General features: G+C 36.8%; 3 protein-coding genes and 1 long non-coding RNA gene across 6 annotated transcripts; 2 read left to right on the top strand and 2 right to left on the bottom strand.

Annotated features, from left to right (window-relative positions):
* The first annotated feature begins 589 nt into the window (after positions 1 to 589).
* Positions 590 to 3,414, top strand: LOC122314767 (nifU-like protein 3, chloroplastic). The gene is made up of 4 exons (XM_043130349.1): positions 590 to 1,089; positions 1,195 to 1,312; positions 1,914 to 2,212; positions 2,995 to 3,414. The coding sequence occupies exons 1-4, from the start codon at positions 970 to 972 to the stop codon at positions 3,184 to 3,186; spliced, it is 729 nt and encodes a 242-aa protein (XP_042986283.1). The 5' UTR covers positions 590 to 969; the 3' UTR covers positions 3,187 to 3,414.
* A 377-nt stretch (positions 3,415 to 3,791) lies between these two features.
* Positions 3,792 to 5,442, bottom strand: LOC122317008. 2 transcript variants are annotated; one of them, XR_006244357.1, is made up of 3 exons: positions 5,156 to 5,442; positions 4,844 to 5,010; positions 3,792 to 4,192 (listed from the first exon to the last, which is right to left on the bottom strand). It is a non-coding gene; the product is annotated as an uncharacterized LOC122317008 (long non-coding RNA). The 2 variants fall into 2 exon arrangements; XR_006244356.1 differs by having other exon boundaries at positions 4,844 to 5,442.
* A 5,043-nt stretch (positions 5,443 to 10,485) lies between these two features.
* Positions 10,486 to 11,890, top strand: LOC122316864 (transcription factor bHLH146). 2 transcript variants are annotated; one of them, XM_043133693.1, is made up of 2 exons: positions 10,486 to 10,757; positions 11,100 to 11,890. In XM_043133693.1, the coding sequence occupies exons 1-2, from the start codon at positions 10,712 to 10,714 to the stop codon at positions 11,789 to 11,791; spliced, it is 738 nt and encodes a 245-aa protein (XP_042989627.1). In that variant the 5' UTR covers positions 10,486 to 10,711; the 3' UTR covers positions 11,792 to 11,890. The 2 variants fall into 2 exon arrangements, with proteins under 2 accessions (XP_042989627.1, XP_042989626.1); XM_043133692.1 differs by having other exon boundaries at positions 10,486 to 10,857.
* Positions 11,891 to 15,006: 3,116 nt separating this feature from the next.
* Positions 15,007 to 21,761, bottom strand: LOC122316101 (plasma membrane ATPase 4-like). Its single transcript, XM_043132642.1, has 16 exons — positions 21,426 to 21,761; positions 19,805 to 19,924; positions 19,465 to 19,701; positions 18,518 to 19,279; positions 18,277 to 18,399; positions 18,071 to 18,175; positions 17,809 to 17,953; positions 17,554 to 17,718; positions 17,207 to 17,445; positions 17,074 to 17,106; positions 16,906 to 16,987; positions 16,650 to 16,810; positions 16,365 to 16,538; positions 15,843 to 16,025; positions 15,548 to 15,729; positions 15,007 to 15,380 (listed from the first exon to the last, which is right to left on the bottom strand). Exons 1-16 carry the CDS (start codon positions 21,480 to 21,482, stop codon positions 15,284 to 15,286), a joined length of 2,865 nt encoding a protein of 954 aa, XP_042988576.1. The 5' UTR covers positions 21,483 to 21,761; the 3' UTR covers positions 15,007 to 15,283.
* Between the last annotated feature and the right edge of the window lie 544 nt (positions 21,762 to 22,305).

Below are 22,305 nucleotides of genomic sequence, written 5' to 3'. Positions count from 1 at the left end.
TTAGAACTTGCATATATTATTTCTCAGCTAAACTGTAGAAATCCCGCTTCGTAGCATGCAGTACTAACTAGATAATGGGTTTGATGGTACCAAAAGCCCATCATTTTTTTTTTTTTTGGTTGGAGCAAACTGATCATCTACCAACACTTTTGCAAGATGAAACCCAACATTTTTATAGGGAGTGAAAAAGGATATACGAAGTCTGTTCATATGGGCTTTGGGCTGGGGTATTCTAGCTACCCACAAAAACTTGGCCCGAGTGGTCTAAGTAGTAAGGATCCCTCTTTTGCCAGTCTGCAACCCTTTTGGTACCAAAACAAATAATAATAATAAAAATAATATTTATTGAGAATATTCAGATTGGCAAGTCCAGAGACTTGGGACAATAATATTCCGAGAAAAAAAATTTGGGGGAAAATAAAACTCGAAATTTGAAATAAGTAAACTAACATAGATGACACACACACACACATCCCATGCATGGATCCTGTGGGTTTGTAGCGAGTTAGGGAGGCCATATTTTTTGGGCCAGTACGCCTTTAAGGCCCTGAGCACTTCTTAAAAGTATTTGCTTCTAACAGAGAGAGCGAGAGGGGGGAGGATTTTGTGTCCCATCCAATCCCCCGACGTGGCTTCATTTCTCTTCAGTAATCTGTATGACAAACTCCGATTCTATCCTCAAAACTCGTGGGGAAAGGAAAAGTGAAGGAACTCAAATATCGGTTGGCAGTTTTCCCAGTTTCCTTTTATCACCATCTGCCAATCACAAAAACACTTAGCACCAACATCTCCGGCCGCCATTCCTGCTATAAAGATCATAACTTAACTACAAACAAAGTGAAGAGAATTCCAAATCGGTATGGGTTTCCTTGATTGTTTTTAGAGAGAGAGAGAGAGAGAGAGAGAGAGAGACCAAATTGGTATCGTGGAACTTTCCTCCTGTTAGTGGGTTTTCCACTCTTTCACTCAATGGTGGGTGCATTCTCAACCCAAGCACAGGGTCTCAAAGCAACACCACCCACTACTGTACCTAGCTCGTCTCTTTTCCCATCTGAAAGGATTTCAGCTGCCAACTTCTCAGTCTTCAAGGTCTTCTCAACTCAATTCACAGTTCCATCCATATGGTTTTTTCTTTTTCTTTTTTGTAGTTCATCATGGTTCATTGACTCACTCAGTTTTGAACGCTCTCTCTAGAACCCCATTTCAGATTGCAGAGGATTCTCTTCAAAAAACTGTTCTTTCCTTAGAGGTCAATTCCACGCCAGATACTTTCTTGGGTACTTTTCGAAACGTGCTCGACGAAATCGAGCAGGTGAGTGCAATTGAAATACTCAATAGAAACTCCAAATATTATTAAATTTATAAGTTTTTGTTCTGCTTGAATAAGCTACCTTTTGTTTGCTGTAATGAAGTAAATCTTGAGACTCGGAACTATGCGGGTTTCAAATGTTTGTTTAATGGCAACTGCTGTTCTTATGGAACTTTAAAAGCAATTTCCTTAAGAATTGAGATGATAAGGACTAACAACACAACACTTTTGTAATTCAGAAAGAAAGATAATCTGCTCTAGTTGAAATAAATTAAAAAATGATGGTATCGTCATTTCACATAGAAAGTGAGCCTTTTCTCTCGTTTCATTAAGCTTCTTTCATTTCTTCTTCAAACAAAGAGAATATTTCTATGCTTAGGAAATATGAGAAAATAAAATGAGTAAAGATTTTGAATCATACATCAACCTTAACCATACTAAGCAACAATTTTATAGTTTAATTTAAGGCAAGGTTCCATTTATTTATAGTGCTAAGAAAGTTTCATTTATTGAAACCGTTAAGAAGAAAGAAAGTTATTGAGATCTGATTGAATAAGAGATGTGATCGAAGTTTTGAAATTGGCATTATTTTCCACTATTGAAGGGCTTGTGGTTTCACCAACCTGTGTCCTTCCATTAACTGAAGAAAATGTGGAAAAGATTTTGGAGGAAGTAAGGCCGGGTTTAATGGCCGATGGAGGGAATGTGGTTTTACACGAGATAGATGGCCTTGTTGTGGTACTAAAGCTACAAGGAGCATGTGGGTCATGTCCGAGCTCAACTATGACACTAAAGATGGGAATTGAAACCCGGCTTCGAGATAAAATTCCAGAAATCATGGCCGTGGAGCAGATCCTAGACACCGAGACAGGGCTTGAGCTTAATGAGGACAACATCGAAAAGGTTAGACAATGGACCTCTAGTCTACATTGTGTATTTACTTATTAAATCTTAATAGAGTAAATAAATAGGTTGTTTCCTTAACACCTGCCCGTACAATGCCTTTGCAAATTGCAATCCATACAGTTTGAGACATGGCATTATTTTGCCATTTTTATACAAGTAGGTGAATGACATGGGTAATTCATGATAGGTCAGGGTTGCAATTACTTACAAGATGTATGAGGTTGTAGTTACCATATTGACTTCCATGTGGTTTTTTATATTGCCCAATTTTACTCAGTACACCTAATACCTACCACAGAATCTGGAATACGACGTAAGTTCTTAAACTAAAAAGCAATTTATAATGGAAGTCACCACGAATCTTGCATGGGAGTTAAAAAATGAAATTGATTAGGGTAACACAACTTACACATCAGTCTAATTCATTCCGTTTTATGTACTTTCCTAACCATCTCATGCAATTACTATTTTTGCAACAACTGACTGGGACTGCAGAGCAAAACTTCTAGATAAACTAGATAAGACCCAATGTCCACTTGTACAATGACTAGTCAATAGGAGCATAAAGTCTCACATGTAGAATGAGGTTTAAATCTTCAAGCTACTACTCAGCAATAAGTTTTCCAAGTTTTTACTGTATGCTGCTTACACATGTCTCTGTAATGGATATGGTCAATAATCAGTCTCTATCGTACTTTTTTTTTGGGGAGGGGGTGATAATTCAGTCATTCAAGGCTCAAGTTGGTTATTTACTTTCTTTTTCTTTTTTCTATTTTCAGGTTCTTTCTGAGATTAGACCATACCTGGCGGGCACAGGAGGTGGGATTCTTGAACTTGTTCAGATCAATGACTATGTCGTCAATGTTCGGCTTAGTGGACCTGCTGCTGGAGTTATGACAGTCCGTGTTGCTCTAACACAGAAGTTGAGGGAAAAAATACCTGCCATTGCGGCTGTCCAACTTATTGAATGACATGTATACTGAAAAACATAGAGGATGTTTTGCCTTCATACTTTTAAGCAAGTTTTGATTTATGCTTTCCATTTACCTCAGGATGTAAGAAAATGAGCTGAGGGGTATTAAGTAATTGCTTAAAACTTCAATATTTCTTTACGGTCTACTAGTACCCCATAACTCGTGCACTATATTTATTGTGGACATACTTTCCAAGCAGTTGTGATTTCAAACCCAATTTTCTCAGTCATGCTGGTTCATGCTATTTTAATTGATTTTATTAAAGACAGGCTCTCAAAGGAAGAGTGCTTTAAGGTTCAAGGGATTACCTAGAGCTCAAAATGGAGGCAGACTACTCTATTTGAAATATAAAAGCAGGCTTTCATTTCATTCTCAATTTTTTTCTGGTTGGTGCTCTAATGGCTGATTTTAAGTGGAAATGTGCTTTATAGAAAGTTATCAAAGCTAACCTTAAATGTAGGCATAATTAAGCTTTAAGTGATGGTTTTTCGTGTATGATTGATTTATGAAGCGCTATGGGCCATGGCCACTTGTAACTAGCTGCGGGCCGAGAAGAAGATTAAGGGGATTCAGTTTTCACTGGCTGAAAAAGTATTGTAACAGAGCATTAAGAGAATCCATTTTCCCTGGCACAATTACATTGCAGAATAATGGTCTAGAATACAACATGATGGCTGGTTAACAGTGTATTGTAGCCACTTTAAGAGAAACGTCTATACATATCATTCCATTCAAGCATCAAAAAAAGGTTTTTCTCTGCCACTAGTACTCATCATCTTCATCTCTTGATCGAATAAATCTCCTGACAACAGCACTTACAGCTCCAATAAACAGAAACAGAGCTATGACTTCAAATCCACCTCCAATGCCAATGGCAGCACTTGGACCAGGTGCAAAGAATGAAAATGGTGACCAACCCCAGCCTCCAAAGAAAGATGCACCATAACCATAACTGTACCCACCAACTAAAGGCAGAGCAACTGGAGGGTTGATATAAATGTTGCTGCCAAATAAATTTAATCATCTCAATAGACCGCGGATAATAACTTGCTTATAATCTTATGTAGTTAAATTCCTTTAGATAAGGACAGAAAATTTAAAAGGAGCATCTTGGTTAAAAATTCTTACAGTGATCCTACACAGGCTGGATTCAACAAATTCAATAGAATATCTATTACAAGCCTGATGGACTTCTGAAAACCATGTTTAGTATTGAATACTGGTACTAATATCATCAATAACAGAACATGTGGTTGGTTGATCAAGAGGACATTCAACATCTCTCTCTCTCTCTCTCTCTCTCTCTCTCTCTCTCTCTCTCTCTCTCTCTCTCTCTCTCTCTCTCTCTCTCTCTCTCTCAACATGTGAGGCAATATATCTGGCTGCAGCTTCAAGTCAAAGTCAGGCAACTTGATACCGGAATATGCTCAGTAACACTCGTGAAAGAACCAAGCACATAAATTAAAGGGAAAAAAAGTTCGAACCTTTGAGTTCACACTATGCTCACATTTGAATAAAATTATTATAATATAAATTAAATGATTAAATTCATCCCTTCCCCTCAAAGAAACTTCCCAAAAAATCTAATAAATTATAGAGGATGCCACAACCAATTGCCTAATTTGAATAAAAGAAACAGAGTAATTCGAGTTACCTAGAAGTGTTGTTGATTCTGGGGACTGACCGGGGAGCCGATGGCCGGAAAGCCTGGCCGCCGACTCTTCCACCAGTCTTGGCAGCAGATGCATCGTGAACTGAGCCCAGTGTTAACACCCCAGCCGCCAGAGTCACTACGGCCAGCCTTACTGGTTGTTGCCATTCCTGGGAAAAGACCGAATACCCAACGCACAATCCTTTTTTTATAAATACTTGCGAAAAAACAGATCAAAGAAGATGAAAAGAAAATCAGAAGATACCCAGTTGAAGAAACTACCAAAAAATCTGTGATTGAGTTTGGAGACATTACCGTCGAGAATCTTGGTGGTCATGAGGTGGTCTGCATGAGCTAGTTTTAACGGAGTATAAAATCTGTGTCTTGGGTTTGTTAGAAGGTAGAGTACTGAGAGTGTTGGTGAGGCAGCTTTGCCGAGATGAGGCTATAGACATGTTTGTTACGTTGTTGGCAAACTACGTACCTATACTAACAGCAGAATCTTGGCATGGAGCTCCCACTGCAATCTTAATGGCTGTTGCGCTATTTTTTGTTCGCGGACATTAATGGTGATCTCATCCTTCGCATAACTCCGATTCTGCCACTTGGAAAGATATTAATGGCTAAATCGAACTTTCAAGAATAAGTCGTCATTATTATATTATCACACATACGTGCGTATATGTAAAAGGACAAAATATTATTCAGCATGCAATATATTATTAATAAAAAAATATTTTAGTTACGAAAATTTTTTCATAAAAAGAAATTTATAAATTTTATTAATACGTTAGGTTATAAAATTATTTTTTTCATAAATTAGATATTACGTATTTATTAGATGAAATTGTGTTAATTTATAAACTTATTTTTTAAAAATGTATGTAACACTTCTCTTTAATTAAAATTTTACAACGATTTGAAGGTCCTTCTAGGCTATAGGATAAATTGATATTAGTGCAAAGCATGGATATCTTGAGTAGTTTCTTCTAGAAAAAGTTATTTATTGAGACTCAGATGATTAAAGTAAATACGATGAGCGTGGAATAACTTAAATTACATGTTATTTGAGCAGAATAATTGGGATGCCATTGTAAATAAAGTTACCAAAGGCTTGATTTTTTATTTTATTTTTTTATTTTTTTGCTAAGGGGTGAATAATGTGAAAACGAGATAATTGATCGATTTATTAGTAATTTAGTACCCTAACGGATTACATAACAATCTCTTTTTTCAATTTTTTTTATAGATGGGCCTCTTAAATCCAAAAGCCCACTTATTCATGGGTGTCTAAAGCCCAAAGAGCGACGGCCCATTCATTTATGGGTGTCAAAAATCTTCTTTACAGTCCAATACCACTCATGCGAGCCATGTAGAAAATAAAAGGTAGAAACAACTTATTTAAAGTCTGTACGTAAGCTCAAATCTCCGAAATGGACGTCTTTGCTAGTGGTGGGCAATGGAGCCCTGAAACTCGTTGCTCTACCCCGCCTCCACATATGCGGGGCGGGGCATCTGCACCGCAAAGGCGGGAGAAGGGGAACCTCGCCAGTATGGGATGCCCCCAGCAGAGACGGGAGACAGATACGTCGCGACCTCGCTCTGGGTTTCCCCCGCCCCGTGTTATATATATAATATTATATTACATATTTATATATAATAAATACAGTTTATAGATGAAACGGTTTCATTAAGCCACTTAATGAAACGGCACCATTTTATCTATTACAAAACGGCGCCGTTTCATTAAGTTTTAACCCTAAGGGGTTAAACCCCCCTCCCCCGCGTCGCCCACTTTCTTCGGCAGCTTCTTGAAATCTCTCTCTCTCTCTCTCTCTCTCTCTCTCTCTCTCTCTCTCTCTCTCTCTCTCTCTCTCTCTCTCTCTCTCTCTCCTACCCCAGTACCCCGTTCTCTCCTCCCTCTCACAGTCTCAATTGGAGACTTGGAGTCGCTCGACTCGCTCTCATTCTCTCCTCTCTCTCGCACGACGCACGGTACACGGTAAGTTAGTTTGTATGCTTTTTCTTCGTTGTTTTTTTATTTTTTAATTTTTTATTTTTAGTTTTGATCGGAGATTTGAGGAATGATGGGTTGAATCGAAGATGGAGGATGGGATTTGTGACTTGTGTGCTGTGGATTCGTGATCATTGTGCATGTGTATTCAGTGTTCACTGTTTTCTTGCTGTGATTGTTTCGGATTCCGTTTTATTTGATTTTTTTTTTGTGAATTTAATTGTATTGAAAACCCCTAAATCAATTTAGGGGTTAGGGTTTCGGATTGGAACCCTAAATTAAATTAGGGTTCCAATCCGAAACCCTAAAATAATTTAGAAAAACTAGGGGTTTCATTGATTGAAACCCTTAAATCATTATCAATGGGGGTTGGAAAAGATTTTGACTGTTTCGGTTGATAATGCGTCGTCTAATGATGTTGCCTTGGGATATCTAAAGAATTATCTTAAAGATGCAAATAAGACATTTGTGGGTGGTGAATATTTGCATGTTAGATGTACTGCACATATTTTGAATTTAATTGTGACTGAGAGGTTGAAAGATGTTGATGACTCAGTTGCACGAATTAGAATGACTGTGAAATTTGTGATGTCTTCTCTTTCAAGATTGGAGAAATTCAAAATTGCTACAAAGGCTACGGGCATAACATTGAAGAAGGGTCTTTGTACTGATGTTCCTACCAGATGGAACTCAACCTTATTGATGTTGGAGGCGGCCCAAGAATATAAGGTAGTCTTTCAATTATTAGGTGATGAAGACATCTAAATATGTCAAATATTTTGATGAGCACGGGGGATTATGAAAGCCTAATGATAATGATTGGGTGGTAGTTTCTACTTTTGTTGATTTTCTCGGATTATTTTACGACGTCACATTGAATATATCTGGTTCTTTATACCCTACATCCCATGGGTTTTGTCAACAAATATGTAGGGTAAAAGAAGAATTAGAAGATATGCGTAGGGGTTCCAATGAAAAGATGAGGGGGATGACAATGATCATGATGCTAAAATATGACAAGTGTTGGAGAGATTTGACTAGAATGAATACTTTGTTATATGTGACTATTATTCTTGATCCCCGTCTGAAAGTTTCAGGCTTGTTATATGGGTTGAGACTTGCTCACGATCAGGTATGGACTGAACTTATTGGTGAATTGGCCTGAGATATCCTGACTAAATTGTATGATGAGTTTAATGCAATTAAGGGTGGTACTACATTCAAGACATATACACTTACTCCAACACCTTCTACAGACACCGTAACCGGGCCTCCTACAAAGAAGCACAGAATGTCGTAGACTAAGACCCTCGCACAGAATCACACACTAGTCCATCAATCTACAGAGGTGGTTTCCGAGTTAGACAACTATTTGTCAGCGGATATAGTCCAAGATGATGAAAATAATTTCAATATATTAGGATGGTGGAATAATGCATCAAAGAAATATCTCATCATTTCTGAGATTGCCCACTGTATTTTGGTGATCCCTATTAACACCGTTGCCTCAGAGTCGGCCTTTAGTACTAGATGTCGTATATTGGATCCTTTCCGTAATTTATTGTCTCCTACAACTATAGAGGCATTAATATGCACACAAAGTTAGACGATAGGAAAGGATATTCATGTTCTGGATATTTTAGATTTTAAGAAGACCGATGAGGGTGGTGATCAGTCTAGATTTGGACCACCTGGTAATTGTTTTTTATTTTATTATTTTGATTTATTTATATTTATTTCGATTTCATCGTTATTAATTTTAATATTAATTCTTATAGTAACATATGAGATGACGTCTAGCACCTCTGCAACATAAAAATGTGCTTAAGCCCGGGCCGCCCCAAGTGTCACAGACTCACAATCAAAGACAAGCCACAGCTGACAGCTCTCTGAGTCCCACTTTAGAATATTCAATTTTTAATTATTTGTTCATATTTTGTATTCAATGATTTATAATGTTGATACAATGTTCCTTTGACACTTTTATGTTTATAATTTTGTAATTGTTTAACCTTTCAATTTTGTAATAGCTTAGTTATTATTATTAGTTTATTAGATATTAGACTCTTAGACTAATAACTTTTATTAGCCATAAAATCAATTACCATCCAAGACACTTTTTTTTATTCTAGTTTTTAATTTTTTTTTCTTTTTATTTATAATTTTATAGGCTGAAAATAGCCTATAAGCTTTTTTAGACTAAAAATAAAAATTTATGAGTCATTTTTTATCCATTACCGAGATTTATGGATCATTTTTTATCTAAAAATTACTTCTAAACCGAAGACATGGTAGGAAACTAGGAATGCAAGGGACGGATAAATTACCCCCAATCCACACCCCGTTATACGTGACAGGATATCCCAGCCCTGCACACCGAGGACGGGAGACTGAAAAAAATTTTTCCGTCCACTCCATACGCGGGCCGGGTACTTCCAACCTCTCCCCCAATGTAAATAAATAATTTTTTTTTTTTAAAAGTATCTGTACGTAAAAGTCACGCTTTAGGATTCTCTGTAGGAGAAAGAGGACAGCAAACGTCGGGTCATGGACTAGTTGGCACTATTATGGCAAATTTTGCACAGAAATAAATGGTGTCCATGCAGCACTACCTTGCGTATGTACTTTGTTTAGAATTACTTAATTATTAAGTACTATGCACAAGCATTGAGGTCCCTGCAATCATTGTTGAGCAGTCTCGTCTTTTAGCATCCTATATATATAATGCATGTATTTTTTATTTTTTATGAATTACAATCTAGTGGCTACTCTACAGAGTCCTTAAATATTAGAATTCTATTCATTTTCTCATAAAAAAATAGCGAAAATATCATTTTCAATCATTTGAGATGGCCGCGTTACATATGCACTCAGGGCATAGAGAGATAGAGAACAAGAGTCCAAGACTGGGGGGTAGTGCTAGCTAGCTAGGCACAACAGCATGGGAAAAGGCCGGCGTTGGGTTTGCTAGAATTGGTAATTGGCGACAAATGGCCTGTCTTTTCACTTATCTGCTGGCTAAAATCCCTGCCAAATTGAGATAAACCACAAAAAAAAAAAAAAAATTAAACATAGTGAGAAGAAGGAGGAGGAGGTTGAAAGTGGGGGAGAGTGGTAGGAATGAGCTGGTTGATTTGATATAAGCGAAAAAGTTTTAGGGGGACTCTGGAAAAAATGTAAGGAAAATAATAAAAATAGCATGAGTAATAAGTGCGTGGAGTCATCAGTCATGTGATTGCATTTATAGTGGGACTTTGGTGTTTTGTTTTGTAGTGCACGTGGGGGAGAGTTCCTGGGCTTTAGGTAGGTGTAAAAGGAAATTAAAGAAGCTGCATGCATGTGAGTCCATGTGCCTCTGAGCCTCTCCAAAGATTTTGCACTCAAAATCCTTTGCGAAGATCATATATCACTCCTTTGCTTTATTCCCCATCCCAACTTAATTTTTTTACTTTTTCTGATCCTTTGGTTGACAACAGATAATTTTATTATAAATATAAAATTTAAAAATTTATATGACTTCAATTGGGTATAATAATATTTTTTTATGTAAAGTATTATAATTATATATGTATGCTATCTATTTATATCAGCTCTCTTTTTCCATCCACACACACACTCTCTCTCTCTCTCTCTCTCTCTCTCTCTCTGCTAGTAATAAATAAACTGATCAGTTTCCAACCCTTGGCCTTCAGTACTACATAGAGCCCCATATTTGAGGCATTCCAAGAGGCAATTTCCTATGGCATGGGATGCTTCCTTTTGAGGAATCAAATCATCGATCTGTGATCCCAAGTTCACATGTCAAGGCTTGTTTGGAGCATGAGTGCTATGGGGGGCCAGGATAGGACTAGGATAAGATGTCACACATTCCCCCATCTATTCCTTGTTTAAAAAACCCTGCAGGTGATTCAACCAGCACTGCAAATTAACTTCTTTTGCCTCCATCTTGAGCGGTAGATGAGTAATCCAAACAAAAAAAAAGAGCATTGCACAGATCTCTCTCGTATGATTCTCTTTCAATTCGTTTTCTAGTTTCGTTTCTTCGTAATTTCCTCCTAAATTTGACTCGAGCCCCTTGATTTAGCAATTCTCCCGCTAATACATAGCCCTTATAATCACCACAGGCCTGTGATCTTGGTTACTTGTCTGATTTCTTTATCACCTACATTTTCTTCTTCTTCTTCTTCTTCTTCTTCTTTTTCTTCATTTTTATATCCTCCTCATCTTTTTTCGCTGTGGTGGCAGCATTGTTCATTTCTTGGATGGAGAGGCAAATGCGAACAAAGAGACGCGTTTATTCCCTTGAACCAAATGAAAAAGTACGCGCCGTGTTTCCAAGAAGATATGTGGATCACTTAGTGCCAGCTTTATTGAAGATCAACCAAAAGATTCTATCAGATGAAAATGATAATCAACCAAAGGAACGTTTGGAGAAACTTGTTCGACATGAAGTGGACATGGCAATGGTACTGTCTGCTGACGAGTTTGCATGGAGTCGTGCCTTGAAACTAAAGCTTCAAACAAATGATGATCATCACAATGCAGGTGGATTCACTAACTCTTCCAGCCTTCATCATCTAACATCTTCCAACAGTCATTACACTCGTAGGCAAAATAATGGTAAGATTTCACCACCGCCCCCTGTTTCAAATGCGTTGATCCCAATGAGATTTTCTCAAAACCCTAATTATAGTAAGCCAGAACTTAAGAAGCTGAACACTAGGAGTACGAGGAGATCATCAGTAATATTGAGAAAAGAAGATGAAAGTGAAGAGCAGAAGATCAGTAGCAGCCAGTTGAAGAATCTAAGAAATCTTTTACCAGGCGGAAATGAGATGGATGCTGATGATGAGCTGCTCAGAGAAGTGGGAAGTTATATAACCTGTCTTGAGTTGCAGGTGAATGCTCTTAGGTTTCTAGTGGAAAATACAAGCTAGTTTTGCTTCTTTTGCAAGCCAGTTTATTATTCTCTAAACTCGGTTCTATGTAATCCACGTGGAAAGGTTTATGGCACTCATGAATATATCATTTTAGTTCATCATCATATAAATTTATGGGGTTGTAATATATAGATGGATCAAGCGGATCGAGATCGAAGGGGCGACCGGAAAAAGAAATTAGAACTTTTAGATTCTGTCTTTTGATTAATTGTTTAATTTGTGAAGTGGCACGTACGTGCATGATCTGGTCAAATATAGCTTAGGTACGATTTCTTAGTTGGGAAGTGAGGACGTTAATCTAGATGATATGTAAATAATAAATAATTAATAATAAAATATTAAATAATAGTAAGAGACTCCACTGCCCAAACATAGTACTCGTCAATAATGAGGTCCCTTGAATTCTTGCAGCAACTTCCAATATTAACGGCCAATATTATTATTATAATTTGCATGTGTTTTAAACCATTAATATATATTAGCATTGAACAATGCAACTTGAACAAGAATCAATGGTTTTGGAGAGCAAAGTTGTTTTTTTTTTTTTTTTTTTTTTTTTCTTTTTTCTTTTTTCTTTAAACAACGTGCTTGTCAAAGAAGTGAAGCCAAGATCAAGATGTAAAGCTTGATAACTACTGAGACAAATATTTTAATTATAAAATAATCATTATAAAAAAATAATCTCATAAATTTACACGACTTGTTAAAATATATGTGAAATTATTCCACGTTATCTCTTTATATAAGTAGTAGTACTTGTCAACTAGTCATGGCGCTGCAACCCATATGTACTTTTATCATATAAATTTGATCATAATTATAGGGAATAAAGATTTTGACTTTTATACTTTTTTTCACTTTTGTGATTAGATCTACTTTTGGACTTTTTTCGACTTACATATAATATGCAGTACTTGTCATGCAAATGTTAAGAATGAACTTTTAAGAAATAAATAAATAATTATATATATATATATATATATTAAAGACGCACATGATAATTAATTTAGAGATCTCTAAATTAGCTAGAACTACTAACTCACAATTTTGAAAAGGACATATATATCTTCTATATATAAAAAGTGTGTATGAAACGGAAAATCTTGTTTTAACAATTTTTCTTGTTTTTCCGTTAAAGTTAACACCGTTTGTTTAAATACATGTAAATGTAATCGGCATATAGAATGAAGATATAAATGTTGAGAGAAATAACATTTCATGTTGTTATATGATTTATTAATCACAATAATTACAATACTTAATAGTTTATATAATAATAAGTAATTAAAGATTAGTTATTATATTTTTGTCTTTTTCCTTAACATATAAACGTGTATTAGGTGCATAAGACGTGAATCCCTAAGTATAATACACGTGTATTAGACGTTTCATTAACTCAGATTATTGAGTATTCCAAATTTAAAAATATCATATAATATATAATACAAGTATGTTTAATCAAAGTGTTTTTTTTTCATGGTAGTAGGACATAACTTCCGCTAAGTCATATTCCACGCGTGGACTTGCTATGATGTGCACGTGACAAAGGCCGTGATCTTTGAGTTAATCAAGATAGAGTAAATTCGGCTAACAACTTCAAAATATATTTTAGGATTTATATATATGCTATATATAGAAAATATTATACCACAAATTTTATAAAAAGATTATGTTTTAACTTTATGTTGATCCTGATCGACTCAACCAACAGCAAAATAAAAATTTCAATGTTGTCTCTATTGATCGTCTACAAGATGACATAAATTGATGAATTATAATACAAACATCAAAAGACACATAGTTTGAACTACCGTTTGTGTTGGACTTTTATTAAATTTTTCGTATGCATCTTTGCTAAAATTATGGATGTTATAAATATGTATTGGATTATATAATATTTTGAACTAATTTTTTTTATCTTCTCCAATATGCCTTAAGTGACATCAATAGTTTTTATAAAATATATATTATTTTTTACAAATAACCATTTCATAAAATTAGACAAACGTGCTTTGCACGTTACTCCCACCTAGTATATATATATATATATATATATATAAATGTCTGACAAGGAAAATAAATAAATAATTCAACCATTTTTTTTTCTCATCAAACGGCAATAAAATGAATGGAGCATCATTAATGCTCCACTATCAAATATCTACAGTACTTACCAAAAAGTTGGCAAAAGAATGCAGTGTTACTTAGTTCTCATTTAGTACTTATACAGTTCATATAAAATGAGATAAGATATTTTATTAAAAATTATATAAAATAATATTATAGTATAATTTTTTAAGATTAATTTTGTTTTAAAATTGAAAAAATTGAATTATTTATTATATTTTATGTGAGAATTTAAGAATATTGTAATAATGATAGGAGATGAGATGAGTTAGTTTGGTTTTACATATGTAAACAAGCATGAATTTGGTAGGTGAAGTATCGTTTAAAAGTCAATAATTAGGAATAAGAGACTTTTGCATTTGGGTAGTGAGGTGGTCTCATAAATTTTGTGAATAGTAATGAAAAAAATAATGATAAAATATTAAATAATAGTTAATGGTAATAAAAAGTAATGTACAATAGATGAAAAAAATAATGATAAAATAATAAATAGTAGTAAAACTCCACTAAACAAACAAAACCTTACATATTATATCAAGACTAGCTAGGGAGTTGTTTAAAAAAAAAAAAGACTAGCTAGAGAGCCTGAAAGATTTTTTGGTCACCGTAAGCAATAAGAATTAAAAAAATTCTATACATTACAATATCATTTTATTTTTATCTAATGATAATAAATGTATAGCATAATATTACATAATTAATGAGATAAAACTTAAAAAAGAGTGCAGTGCATAAGATTATTCTTATTTGCTCCTATTTTAAGGCTGTGATAATATTGCAAGGAACGCAAAGCAAGACAACAATAGATCTATATATAGCTTTATAATTATTTGTACATTGCCGTAGAAATCCCATGGAATCTTATTCTCCCAGGTCCAGATAACCTCATATATGTGTTATGTTTACATTTGATCACTTCCATTCGACGATGGCATTATATGCATACAACATGAAAAAGTAAATTTGATCGATCAAAAGATCATTAAAGACAGGAAGCATCGGCATATATATATATATATATATATATATATATTATGATAACAAGGAAAAAAGAAAAAGGAGAAGTTCGAGCCAAGAAAACTATATATGCAAGAGATCATCAGATTACTCCGCTCCCACATCAGAGCAATTAAGAAGAAATCAAATGCAATACCATCGTCCGGCATGCAGCAGTGCTACTCTAGGAATTTATAATACGCTTAGGAAAAGAAAACAAGCTGGGGGAGTTGTACGTAGGACAAACGTGCTTTCCTATCGCTTGAAAGGTTTAATTAGTTAGGCCTGCTTTTTTGAGAACACACCAATATCAAACCACGTCACCCCTTTTGGTCCCCCCTCCGGACGTTGCTAGCTTCTGGTTTTTCACACGGTATAATGTTGCTGGATTGTGTCAATGTCCAGCCCTTTCAGCTTCACCACTGACTCCACATGCCCCTTCAGTGTGTGAAGCTCCCGAAGCCTATACCAACAAAAATTGTAAGGAAATAAGAAGGTTACTTTCTTAAATACTGATTCACATTAATGGACAATAAAAACACTGCTAAAAAATAATAAAACATGGAAATCAATGTTCAATTTCATATATATATATATATATATTTAGAACCTAACAAGATGATGGCTTACCTTGCAACCTCAGCTCGCCTCTTGGCCTGTTCAGCAATCTCAGACAGCTCTCTGTAGCTGCTCTTCTCAGGGAAGAGATTCGAGGATTCTGGTGGTTGAAGCCCATGTAGGGTTCTTTGAGCATGAGCCCATTGAGCTTCTCTCTCCTCCTTTCCGTAATCTTTTTTGGTGGTAAAGGCTGTCTGTTACATTGAATTTAAAAAGAAAAAAGAAAAGTAAATTGAAGCTTCAATTAAATCTTCCAATAAGATTAATCCATATTCTACTTTCTGAAACATAAAAGAAACCAAATTACCCTGTTTTCTAGCATGTTCGTCCAGGCCTTCCCGCTTAAGATGTAACGGGTGGCAAACTTTATTATGTCAAGTGGAACATAGAAGACAAGACTATAAAGCCAGATGACTCCAGCCCATCCCCAACCCATTCCTTTAATCCTCGCAAATCCCCAGTTGGCATAAACTGCTATGACAGTTGCAATCTGAGAAGACCATAATCAGTTAGCAGCTTCTTGTAACAAGAGGGAGAGGAAGGGGTATTTTCTTGTGTTTTGGTTGGGTGGTAATGGAAGGGAGGAAAAGGAAACGGTGTGGATTCTCTTTCCCTCCCAGCCCACAATTTAATTTCAGAGCAGATCAATCGTGAGAGAGAGAGAGAGAGAGAGAGAGACAATGAATATTCAAAGTCAAATTTTTTATTGATTAAATTTGACCGCATGCATCTTGAAGATTTGTATAAGGTATTCCTTCGCAGTAAGAGTTTACTATTAAAATTCGAGTAAGTACTACCTAAAAGGTATCCGAGGATCCATTATTCTTACCAGTTGTGCAATACAGAAAGCCGACATTAATAGCAATCCAGGGCGCTCAGAATAGGACCAGCTGCGTGATCGAGTCACAAATATCAGAGCTTGGCTCACAATACTCACTTGCAAGTATAAAGCAGCCATCATTTCATTGTCGCTATCCCTTATTCGCCTTACACCAAATTTCTCCTAAAACAACAACAATGGAACTAATGTCAAACAAAAGTCAAAAGAATATAAAGAAACTACCTTGAAATTAAGTACAGTTACGCGATAGATACGAAGAAATCTCTAACGTACAGGGAAGAAGTCGGTTTCCTTCATTAACCAGAAGAATATGACTGTCATCAATGCCAAGTAACCTCCAAGAACAATCCCAGTAGCAAATATCTCTTTCAGTTTCCAGCTATCTGGCAGAGGAGATGGCTTCACTCTGTCCTTTGAGATTGTCATAATTGTTCCTTCAAAATACAACAATACCTCATGTCAAATACAAATCAAGCTGTGTAAGCACAAATAATGAGAGAGTTTACATGCGCATTTATCAAGAACTCACCATCATTTAGAATGGCAATGATCAGAACCATGAAGGGAGAGAAGTCAAATTTCCATATCAGAGCAATAAGCATGAAACCAAACTGCAAGTAGGAAAAAAGCATGTTGATTAGGACCAATTCTCTAAGAACTACTTATTAAGTTTGAAAGCATTTCAGTATGTACTTACAACTATACGAATGGTGATGGAGACTGCATATATCTGCAAACAAAAAAAAAAAAAAGGGCAAGGGATCCCATAAACTTTCACCCAAAGGAGAACTTAGAGCATGGTCTATAATAATAGAGGAGAGAAAACAAACAGTGTAGTTCTTCATTCTTTGGAATATAGCTCTGCTAGTTAGCACTGCACTAATAATAACACTCAACCCAGGTTCTGTGAGAACAATGTCAGAAGCACTTCTTGCAGCATCAGTAGCGTCCGCAACGGCAATACCAATATCTGCCTTCTTCAAAGCAGGGGCATCATTGACACCATCTCCTGTCATTCCACAAAGGTGCTTCCTCTCCTGCAGCTTCCTCACAATTTCATATTTGTGCTCTATGCAGTGGAAAAAAACAAAATTTAGTGCCAGAAGACATAATAAACTAGATGTTGGAGTGTCAAAATTGCATGCTTGTCACCAGCCAGCATAGTGAAAGTACCAACCTGGAAATACTCCAGCAAATCCATCTGCCTTTTCAATCAACTCTTCGATAGGAAGGCCGGCGATACTTTCATCCTTGTGTTGACCCAGTAAAGAAGCAGAAGGATACATATTAGTTCCCATTCCCAGTCTTCGGCCGGTTTCCTTTGCTATAGCAAGTTGATCACCTGCATATCAAATCAATAGTACAAATGAGCAAAACTAGAGAAAGAAAAATAGTGCAATTGCAGGAAATGTAAAACAATTGTCTGCATTACCAGTGATCATCTTGACATTAACCCCAAGATTGAGAGCCCTACGGATGGTTTCTGCACTGTCATGTCTTGGTGGATCGAAGAGGGATAACAGACCAACAAACTGCCATGGAGCCCCGGGACTTTCCTTAGTTTTTGCTGGCACTTCCTGCAAAAAGTAAATAAACAAAATGGGGTTGCTACTCATCCAAGCAAAAAGAAAACAGCAATGTTTTCCATAAAAATGAGGAGATGGAAGACAGCTATCAGGATCACAAGTAAAAACCTGTCTAGCAACAGCCAATGATCGAAGTCCGCGTTCCGCAAACTTATCAATAATTGCATGAACCTTCTTCTTAAAATCCTCCTTACAATTGCAGAGGGCCAAGATCTGCGTACAGAAATTAATTAAATAAGCAAAGGTCATAACTCATAACCTCTTAAATGGTGTCTTGTAATTTTGGGCAAAGCGAATAGCAGGAACAAGGTTACCTGCTCAGGGGCACCTTTGCTTGATCGGTGCCAGTTTCCATCAGAATCAGTGTAAGTCAAAGCAGTTCTCTTGTCCACTGGGTTGAATGGGAAGAAGTGCACCTCTCTGATACCAGCCCGAGCCTGCATAGATATCCACGTTTTAAGCATTGCCATATCGTCACTCAAGTTTCCATTTCACACCCAATAAACAGAAAACTACGAGGCAATGGAAAAGAAAAACTTTTAAACTACGTTAGACCTCCTTAGGGTCAGCAAGCGTTCCAACAATGGCAGCATCAATTGCATCCTGATTTTCCGTTCTAGAAGCTCTAGCAGCAAGCAAGATCACATGATCCTTTTCCACACCTTTTGCGAACACCTCAACCAAGTTTTTGTCAACAGTAAGCTTGTTGAGCGTTAGTGTCCCAGTTTTGTCACTGCAAAGTACATCCATTCCAGCCAACTCTTCAATTGCAGTCATTCGCTTCGTGATGGCACCCTGCTGAGATAGCTTATGGGACCCAATAGCCATTGTCACGGACAAGACAGTGGGCATGGCAATGGGGATGCCTCCAATCAAGAGCACAAGAAGATTGTCAATTCCACTCCTGTACTTTCGTTTCTGAATCGGGTACATGACTAAGATCTCAATCAGCATTCCAATTGCAATGGAGCAAATACAGAAGTTCCCAATAGCGGTGAGCACCTTCTGGAAGTGCCCAACCTGGTTGGTGCTATCCACAAGATGTGCTGCCTTCCCAAAAAATGTATGAACACCAGTCGCGATGACAACAGCTTCAATTTCACCTTGCTTACAAGTTGAGCCAGAGAAAACTTCATCCCCAGGATTCTTGGTCACAGGAAGTGATTCTCCAGTTAGGGCAGACTGGTCAATCTTCAAAGGATCGCCATCAAGAAGACGAGCATCAGCAGGGATGATGTCTCCCAATTTAATGCTCACGATGTCTCCTGGAACCAGAATTGCAGCTTCCTGCTCACTCCACTTGCCATCCCTAAGGACCTACATGTAAATATTCATGAAGAACATAATAAGAAAGACAAAGAAAAAAAAAAAAAAAAACCAATGATTATATGCTCATGCTGGCATAGGAATTGATTTTTCCGGACCGGGTGATTATTTTAGAAATATGGGTAGCTCTCAAATGGGCGTCTACATAGTTTGATTCACTGTTAATTTGTTGTTACCTTAGTCTTAGGCGCAAGACCAGCCATGAGAGCTGCAGCAGCATTCCCAGCATTGTTTTCCTCAATAAAACTGATTGTAGAGTTGATGACCAGCAGCGCAAAGATGCCAACGAAGTCTTGCCAATCCGGTGGCTTTCCATCACCGTTTGCCAATGCAATAGCCATTATAGCAGCAGCTTCCATGACCCATGAAAGGGGATTCCACATGAACCCCAGAAACTTGAGAAACTTGCTTTCCTGTGCATTTAAATACAAACATACACAGATCACCATTATCAGAGTTCATGCATAAACGTTTTCATCGAAACTTATATTTGATATGCTATCACAAATAAACGACCTTTTTCTCCTCAAGTTTGTTGGGTCCAAAGATTAGAAGCCTGCTTTCTCCTTCTGCTTGGCTTAAACCTTCCCTTGTACATTTTAACTGCTCAAACACTTCCTCAATAGGGATCTTTTCCTGTACACAGAATTACCAGAAAAACGGAATACTAAGTACACCTTCGTAGATGGTTTGTCTAATTGTGTTGATTTTTCCTTCAAGTAGAGAGTGCCTCATATAGTTTACGCATAGATTCAAGATAGGTTCAATCGGCGGGCAACTGCTGTCCATTAAGCATGTCGAAGTACTTTGGAAATCCATGCAACACAAGCAGCTCGGCTATAAAATGAGCTTATAATTCTCTTGCATTAAAATTAAGCAACAAAGAAATATAACCAAAAAAGGAAATGCTTTCTGTCGGTTCAAGATTTCCTTCCCCGGTCAGATCACCGAGTCGACCCTGAACTCGATAAACGAACTCGAAAAGGCCAGGAAAAAAAAAAAGTCTGGCAAAATTAAGCATAGGGATGCTGGCCAATCACAAAAGCGTTGACTCACGCCGTAACAGCATAAAAAAAAGTGTTTGTGTCAGGTGGGGACTTGGGAGGGCCCGACTTCCACCCACGTTATTAACTTGTGCAGTCCACGCGCTCTGAAATCGGTTAGATGTTGGTGGTGTTGAAGTAAAATTCTGGAGAACCAAGGGTAATATTGACAAACACAAAACGTGAATTGATGAATCCAAGATTCGTAGATCACAAGTGTCGGGGAGAGTCAGAACTCAGAGCCGTTGAATGTGAGAAGTTCCTTCCCGAAATGTAAAAGTGAAAAAAGGGTTTCCAAGGGAACCTTTTCGAAAGTGCGAAAAGCCTGAAGTACCACGGAAAGGTACTTAAAATTCCCTAAAGTAACAAACAAGGGAGGGAGCTTGGTAAAAAATGGCACCTATTTAACAAAATTAAAAAATAGCGAAAAAAATGAGACGTACCAAACTCTCTCTCTGTCTGTCTTTCACATGTTTAGATCTAGTTTCTATAGGATACATGTGATCTGTTTGTTTGGAGGGAAAAGGCAGGGAAACTTAAAGGAAACATCAAAAGGAAATTAATGAAACACAAATACTTGTTATAATACGTAGGAACGTAGAAAACAAGTACTGGACTTGAAGCTTTTCGTGCATGTCATGTGCAACTCAACATCAAATTCAATACTTTATTCTCCTATATATGTATCTGACGACTGACTCAGTTTTATCGGAAGTCAAACAGAGGGAATTAAGAGAAGAACTGCTTAAAACAAATAAGGAAGAAATAGAATTTAATGAAAATGAAACGAAAGAAAATCATTCTAATGAAAATGAATTGAAACTAAACCCTTTCTGGTCTTATCTGATCATTCGCCAGACTTAGAAGAAAGAGAAAAATCAACTGGGAAAAGAAAAAAAGATGGGGAGAAACTTCACAAGTGGTCCAGTGAAAGAACTTAGGCTAAACCCCACTCAGAACCATAGATCTAATTTCTAGGACGAAAAAAAAAACTCACCTTTCAAAACAAGTAGAAACGGAAGTTAAAAAAAAAAAAAAACATCCCATCCAAGTTTCATGAGAATATCATGAAGGGAAGATGAAAGAAGGAATACCAGATCAACGGTCTCGTTCTTGATCTGCTCGAGATCGATATCCTTGCCACTCGCCATCTTGGGCTTGAACCCAGAAAAGCAAACACCCAGACGAGTCCACGCCAACAACAAAGCGCAGTGTCAGGTCTATAGGAGCACTAGAAATGCAGTGTGTGTGTGTGGGCGTGGGACTGAGTTTGAAGGGACCGCAGAGTTTTAAAGGGCCATTGAATGAGAATCCCAAGAAAAAAGTGATGAGCTTTTCTTCTCTGCTTATCCTTCGCACACACGGATATATATATATTTATATAGATATACACCCGGCCTCAAGCATCCTCATCCTGTGATGCGAGGAAATGTAAACCAGCCGTTTAGCTCCCGCACCAAGTGGACCTCTTGCTGTTTATCTCTCTCTCTCTCTCTCTCTAGCTTGCTGATGATGGTGATTGGTCGCGCCTTGGGGTTCCAACCTCCCCCCCTATCACACCCCAATAGTGGGGTCCCAGGTCGTCAACGTGGCAGGTATCGCGTGCCACCTGGTTCCGTGCACTACTTTTGTTGGTGTTCTGAACGTAGTGTTGCCGTTTTACTTTCTATGATTTTGTATTTATTGTTTTGCTTTCAAGTCATTTGGGGCAACAAAAGTTACCCTATGGGCATTTTTAATACATTTGCTCAAATAAATTCAAACAACTTAAAAGTAATTTCAATTTGATGTCACGGTGATATGTTATGGAGGCCAATCTAATCTAATTTAAAATAAAGAGAATTACATTCACGATATTTCAGATATAATTCTTGTATAACTATGCTAATCTTATTTTTAAATAAAAATATTGATATATCTATCACATCATTATCTGGAGTAATGTTAAAAGAAAGCATAACTCTCAAAATAAAT

The sequence above is a fragment of the Carya illinoinensis genome, chromosome 7 (genome assembly GCF_018687715.1).
Source record: "Carya illinoinensis cultivar Pawnee chromosome 7, C.illinoinensisPawnee_v1, whole genome shotgun sequence".
In the NCBI taxonomy this organism is placed as follows: Eukaryota; Viridiplantae; Streptophyta; class Magnoliopsida; order Fagales; family Juglandaceae; genus Carya; species Carya illinoinensis.
The sequence above is the reverse complement of the archived record's forward strand: the minus strand, read 5'-3'. Positions and strand labels throughout refer to the sequence as shown.